Source organism: Ctenocephalides felis, unplaced genomic scaffold (genome assembly GCF_003426905.1).
Source record: "Ctenocephalides felis isolate EL2017-DRISC unplaced genomic scaffold, ASM342690v1 CF-g0.4_SCAFFOLD_00845, whole genome shotgun sequence".
Taxonomy (NCBI): Eukaryota; Metazoa; Arthropoda; class Insecta; order Siphonaptera; family Pulicidae; genus Ctenocephalides; species Ctenocephalides felis.
In genome coordinates this window covers 69,453,664-69,461,282 of record NW_020536999.1, presented here as the reverse complement: position 1 = coordinate 69,461,282, position 7,619 = coordinate 69,453,664, and the positions used below count along the sequence as shown (strand labels likewise).

The window sequence follows — 7,619 nt, the reverse complement described above, 5'->3', positions numbered from 1 at the left end:
CAGACTTGGGTGTACTTTAAGTGAATAATTTTAACCTTTTGGTTCAGTTTATATCATTCATAAATCATTTATAAATATTAGCCGATATTACAGAATTTATAATAATCTATTTGAAAACATTTAATATGTCTCGAACATTTCGTTACGGTACGCGAAGCTCCAGCAATTTGCCTTAAAGCACGATGCCATACGCCACTAGTTTATATCAATTTCAAATCTCTACAAAATATTCGCATTTAAATTTTCCCGCTTCGTCCTCTCCTTCGCAAAATCGCTCGCATGCGGCAACACTATTCGATCACATGTAGCACGTGATGTTGCCCCATTTCGCCGTGTACGTCTCCACTGACATTCCTCTTGCAGTTATCTCACTTTTGCTGAGAAATATACATCTGAAAATCATTCGGTAGGCAATTTTCAGTGATAAAAGTGAATTTTAATTTGTAAATTAAAATGTCGCTGTGCAACCGAGCTGCTCAACGCGAGCACGTATTAGCCGTAACTCGGGATTTTATTTCTCAGCCCCGATTAAGTAAGTAAAATCTGATGTATGACATTTTCGTATATGTAGGGTGTGAGGTGTCACGGGATCGATAAAGTACATATATAAATCGTAATAATTGACTTAATTTCTAATTATGTTTAATTCATTGTGGCTTAATAATGTTAGATTGCATCCCTGCTAAATATTTTGATGTTTTTCGAAGTTTCATGTCAAATTTATTTTACATGCATTTCAATTTTTTATACATATATAAACTGGACTGAAACTACTAGTCCAAAATACTATTTTAGAGTTTTAGTTATAACAATTGTTCTACAAATTTATCAAATTTTCTATAAATCATATCAAAATCAAACTTAGCTTTTGCTACAAACAATTGTCAAATTCAAAATTTGACACTTCAACTACATCTTCGTATATTTATATTCACATACATGCACAGCATTATATTAAATAATTATTAAAACGATGTCTTTTCATTAGTCTCCTGTATATTATGTAATTTCATTATATTAATTTATTTTCTCTTATACAAAGATATCATGACATGTCATGTGACTACAAAACACCTGACCCATTGGAATACAATTTGTTATAGAGGACAATCTTATTGGAATATGTTCAAATAATTTTGTTTATTCTGTAAGGTGTTTTGGATATTTTTACAATGATTCTTTTACTTTAAAATAGTAAATCATATTGGTATTTAAGATAACATTGTTAAGCATATACAAAAGTAATTATACAGACATGTGACTTCTTTGAATGTTAATTTTTTAAATTTGATATTTATCTATATATATATATATATATATATATATATATATATATATATATATATATATTATCAAATAAAAGCAAATATTTAAAAATTAATCTTTAATTTTTTCAAACGTTTCGGCATAGGATTTTGTCATTATCAGTGGGTATAAATATAGTCTTACACCGGTTAGTTATGCGCAGGACACATAACTAACTGAAAAATAAATTTACACTAACACATCATATATACACTAACTTCTCTTTTAAGAAGAGGATTTTCATGTTAAAATAGTGTAATTAACTTGATGGCATATAAATGTTTCATATTTTTGCACGACTAAGTTCTTATTGCAATTGGTTTCGAGGCTCAAAATGATTGATTGATTTTGAGCATCGGAGCCAAATGCAATATAAACTTTGTCGTGCAATTAACTACCTTAACACACACACACATACACACACACACACACATATATATATATATATATATATATATATATAGGTATTTATGAACCTGAAAATCATTTTTAAAATTAATGTCATCAATGAAATTGAACATATTGCTTTAACAAATTAAACTAGTAACCATGTATTGAATGGCAATTGAAATTTTTATTTAATGCATATTCTTATTGAAGTTTTTTTAATTTGATTATTTATAGTGCAAATATATTGTAAAACTTTCTATCTCTATTTTTTTAATGTGTTTCAATCAATCACTTCCATTTTTACAAACTTACTCTTTCCTCATTTTTATAAATACATATTCTAAAAATGTATTAGTAAAATGTAAGAAACAATAATTATGAACATCACAATTTTTTATTTTATGACACTATTCATATTGATATTGATATTTATGTTTATAGATCCAAAGATTAATATTTATCTAATTTTTTAGCATACAAAACTGTCTCTGGTGTCAATGGACCTCTGGTTATTTTGGATGAAGTTAAATTCCCCAAATTTGCAGAAATTGTACAACTCAGACTTTCTGATGGAACTTTACGTTCAGGACAGGTAATTTAACTTCAGTTGAAACAAAATAGTTTATCGAACTTATCATAAACTTAAGTTTATACATCTATATATGTATATATATATATATATTATTATATGTGTATATATATATTGTATAAATATAATTATTATATAGTATTTACATGGTATCCTTATAAAGGTATGCTATAATGAATGCCATCACCATCTTTGATTGTGATGATTGCTTTATAAATTAGATACACCCAGTATTATACTAAATATATATATTAGGGTAGTCCTTAACATGAATATATTCGAATTTCTTTTCTCCCAGGGGCTCTAGAAGTTTTAGTTATTAATATTAACTTTAAGATAGTCTTCAGTTTTTATTGAAATAACATGGAAAAATTTCTATTTGTTTTTTTGAATTTTATAACTCAATGACAAACAAATCAAGCGTAACAATTGCAATCATATTTTATTAAAATTTGACTCGCCACAAAAAAGGTTTCTTATAATTCTTCATTAAACTCTATTGGCTTACGAGTTATTTGAACTTGAAGTTATTCTAAAATTGTAATGTAAATATTTATTTTATGAAATATATCATATTTTTGTTATGAAATTTTTATTTTTGATCAATATAAGCAATTACCGTGATATTCTCAAAATGTTGGTGACTTGTCACTGATTTTTTTTGTTTATTGTTTTATTGTATACGAGTATGTTAGATTGGTTGCTGAGTTATGAAATTCTAAAAAACAAATGAAATATTTTTCATATTATTTCCATAAGAAACTTCGGGCGGTATGCGGACTATCTTAGTTAATATTAAGAGCTAAAACTTGGAGAGAATTTTTTTATCAATTTGGAAGTATTTGAGCCTCTGAGAGCAATGAAATTTCAAATATCCACATGAAGAACCACCCTAATATATTAAATATGTATATATATATATATATTATATATATATATATATATATATTTTTAAAATGACTGTCATGGCATTAATTTATAATTTTATCATATAATTGCTAATATTATATACGTATTTATGAAATTCAACACTATGTCAGATTCTTTGCATGTTTTCACAATTATAAATATTAATGATTTGAAATTAAAATAGGTTTTGGAAGTCAGCGGCTCCAAAGCTGTTGTACAAGTTTTTGAGGGTACCTCAGGAATTGACGCTAAGAACACACTTTGTGAATTTACTGGTGACATTTTGAGGACTCCAGTATCAGAGGATATGTTAGGTAATCTAACTTAGCATTAATAAAAATTAAAAAGCAATTTGTTAGTGTTTTGGTAGGTTTTCATTAATTATTATATTTTAAAAGAAATGTATATAAAATTTAGAACTGCTTCATACATGTGTGTATATGTTCCAGTTTTTTGTCTTGTTTTATACAGAACATTGAGTTTTTGCTTTTCTGTGTGAACTTGCCCAATTCCTAAATGAAACACAATTTGATAATGCTCTAAATAATTATAAATCAAAAACTTGTTACTTTCTCATAATTTTTCTAAAACTAATTACTGCTTAATATTATATTTTGAATACATTATTTAATTTTTTGAATACAGTTTTCAACAAAAAATTATCAAAGTTTTGCTTATTTGTTATTTTATGTTTAATAGTTTTGTGGTGTTAGTAACTAACAACTTTTTATAATTATAGGTCGTGTGTTCAACGGATCAGGAAAGCCAATTGACAAAGGACCCCCAATTTGGCTGAAGATTTCTTGGACATCCAAGGTCAACCCATCATCCCTGGTCTCGTATCTATCCTGAGGAAATGATCCAAACTGGTATATTAACAGCTATTATGAATATTGTTTTTTTTTTTTAGTAATCTATATGCATATATCATTATCACCCAGGATATAATTATTTAAGTATAGTCGATAAATATCCCCAAATTTATATTAATTATATAAATTTCATTCATAGTTATCCTATTCATTTTTTTTCTTTTTTTTTTTTTTTAATTTCAATAATTATTACAACTGCTAATTTATTAACATCAAGTAATATTGATAAATAATAATATAAATTTAAATAAATAAAAGAGCAAAGGATAAAATTTACATGAAATAATATCCGTAATATGATTTAATGTAAAATATAAGCAAATAATAATAAAAATAATATTAATTAAATATTCATAGTCATTCATTTTATTCATAAGTTCAGTCTTAAACAATTAATTTTTGTCTATTAGGTATCTCTGCTATTGATGTGATGAACTCCATTGCTCGTGGACAGAAGATTCCCATCTTCTCTGCAGCTGGTCTGCCCCACAATGAAATTGCTGCCCAGATCTGTAGGCAAGCAGGTTTAGTTAAAATCCCAGGAAAATCAGTTTTGGATGACCATGAAGATAACTTTGCCATTGTGTTTGCCGCTATGGGTGTCAACATGGAAACTGCCAGATTCTTCAAACAAGTTAGTTATGATTCTTTAGTTTTTGAACTTTACACTAATTGGTCATAAAGCCAAGTTTTGCACTGATGGTACATTTACTAAGTAAACACTTTCTTCTAGGATTTCGAGGAGAATGGTTCCATGGAGAATGTGTGCTGTTCTTGAACTTGGCCAATGATCCAACTATTGAACGTATCATTACCCCACGTCTGGCTTTGACAGCTGCTGAATTCTTGGCCTACCAATGTGAAAAGCACGTGTTGGTAATCTTAACAGACATGTCCTCATATGCTGAAGCTTTGCGTGAGGTATCAGCTGCCCGTGAAGAAGTACCCGGACGTCGTGGTTTCCCAGGTAACTATAATTTTTTCAATTTTAAGTATCCAGTTTATTTTAATAAATATATACAGTAGAATCCAATTAGTATGACGCCGGATATATTGACAACCGCTTAATATGACGTAATCGCACTAGGAATTTGGTTTCCATATAAAATTCCTTAAAAAACAGCTGTCTAGTCGGATATATTGACATTGCTTACATTGACATGTTGCTTATAATGACATGTCGCTTTGTTTGCAAAAAATATGTCCAATTATAATGACCGACATGATTTTACATGATGTGGCCAAGTCTACGAAAGCAATTACTATGTCTTTTGAGCACAATAGCACCAGGGACTGTTTTTACAATAAAATTCTGTAAAGAAATCAATCAAAATTACTGATTACTTGCATTAAAAAAACACACATTTGTATGTTTATGGGTAGGGTAAACTAATTATTGATGGCCTACCACGAATATCTCATAAACAAATAAAATTAGATTTTTTTTTAACAATTATATTGGATAGTAGAGGGCAAAAAATGTATGAACTCATAACCAGTCATCTTTATTCTTATGACTTTGCTATTAGAAGATAAGCAGCACATGACTGCGATAAAAAGGACCAGCTGAACCTTTACTTTGACAAAGGTTAAGCAATAAAATAGTAAAGTTTTAAAAAAAGCAATTTAACAAGAGATTAATTGAATAAATTGTTATTCCGGCTCTTCTGATGAATATTTCTGACCAATAGCAGATCAATGTAATATACTGTGTTGTCTTTGTAACAAATGTACCCACAGAATTAATATTTGCGTTGGTTCATAATGTTAGCGTAAAATGCCTTTAAATTTAATAGAAGAAATTGTGTCTGTTCGCCCCCTGGTTGTTCCACTTTACCCCGTATGTGAGGTAAAATGGGTCAGATACCAAATGTTTAAAAAAAGTAAAAAATAATATTTATATAATTAGGAATTATGTACGTATGTATGTAAGTTTTTCTGAACATAGTTCAATAGATGCTTCTTTGATGTATGTTATGTGTTTTTCATTGGGTTTAGACAGTATAATTACTGTAGTCAAATTGGACCGTCGTGCCCCCCCTACCCTATAATTTTTTTTATATTAAATTTTAATGTGTAATTTTTATTTTTAATTAAAACGTTTGTATAGGCTTTTCTTTTAAATTACTGAAAATGTAACATATTTGCATATTAAAAAGTTTTTCTTCAGTACGCTTTAATGACGACCGGTTAGTATGACGAGATTTCGGCGTCTCTTCGATGTCATACTAAGCGGATTCTACTGTATATATTTATTATATAAATATATATAATTTTTTTTTCAAGGTTTGTTTATAATTTTTTTTTTCTGCTCCTAGGTTACATGTACACTGATTTGGCCACAATTTATGAACGTGCTGGACGTGTTGAAGGCAGAAATGGTTCTATCACCCAAATTCCAATTTTGACTATGCCCAACGATGATATTACTCACCCTATTCCTGATTTGACTGGTTACATCACTGAAGGACAGGTATTAAAATAAATAATAGCTTATTTTTAGCCTTCTGTCATATGCTAATGATTGTATATTATTCAATTTCAAATGTGTAGATCTACGTAGATAGACAACTTCACAACAGGCAAATCTACCCACCTGTAAACGTATTGCCTTCCCTGTCACGTTTGATGAAATCTGCCATTGGTGAGGGTATGACACGTAGAGATCACTCTGATGTGTCCAATCAATTGGTATGTAGAAAAATATAAAGAAAATTATCTGTAACACATCACACTTAAAAATTTCTATAATGTTTAAATTTTCAGTATGCTTGCTATGCCATTGGTAAGGACGTGCAGGCTATGAAGGCTGTCGTAGGAGAAGAAGCTTTGACACCTGATGACTTGTTGTACTTGGAATTCTTGACGAAATTCGAGAAGAACTTTATCTCACAGGTATTGTTTTAGTTTCTGGTTATTTTCATCATATTGGGAAATTAAGAGTGCAATAATAAAGCAACATTATTATATCTAGAATTAATTTTAATTTGTTTTATCAATTTAAACAAATTTTTTTTTCTCCCAGGGTAATTATGAGAACCGCACAGTATTTGAATCTTTGGACATTGGCTGGCAATTGTTGCGTATCTTCCCCAAGGAGATGTTGAAGAGAATACCCGCTTCCACCCTCGCCGAGTTTTACCCACGTGATTCTCGTCATTAAAAATCTTACTAAAGTTTCCATCAATACCATATTTTATTTCCCTTTATATGTTGTCCTCTCCATGTAAAGAATATTAAATCAGTTTTTTGGGATGTCTGGTACACTAACCACTTCCTTAATGTAAGGAAAACATGAAGACATGTTTTTAATGTTTAAAGAAATTGTAGATACTTATAAATAATGATTCTATTGTTAAAATGAAAGTATGTTGTTGTGAAACAGTATTCTGCCGTACTAGCTACAAGTTGTTGAAATATTATTTAAATTTTTATTATTAATTTGTTTTTTTTTTATGTATGGTTTTAAATTACATTCATGATAATTTTCAGTTTTATATATATCTATAAATTCAATTTAACTGTTGAAATTTGATCATATTGTGTATATACAT

The 7,619-nt window shown here is 28.7% G+C and overlaps 1 protein-coding gene and 1 pseudogene across 1 annotated transcript in view; both read left to right on the top strand.

Moving 5' to 3' along the window:
* The first annotated feature begins 361 nt into the window (after nt 1-361).
* Nucleotides 362-7,323, top strand: LOC113364139 (annotated as a pseudogene).
* Nucleotides 7,320-7,619, top strand: part of LOC113387927 (feline leukemia virus subgroup C receptor-related protein 2-like) — a 14,217-nt gene continuing 13,917 nt past the window's right edge. The window contains exon 1 of the mRNA XM_026625313.1: nt 7,320-7,348. Within this exon, the coding sequence (XP_026481098.1) occupies nt 7,320-7,348 (29 nt within the window). The remainder of the gene's footprint in view (nt 7,349-7,619) is intronic.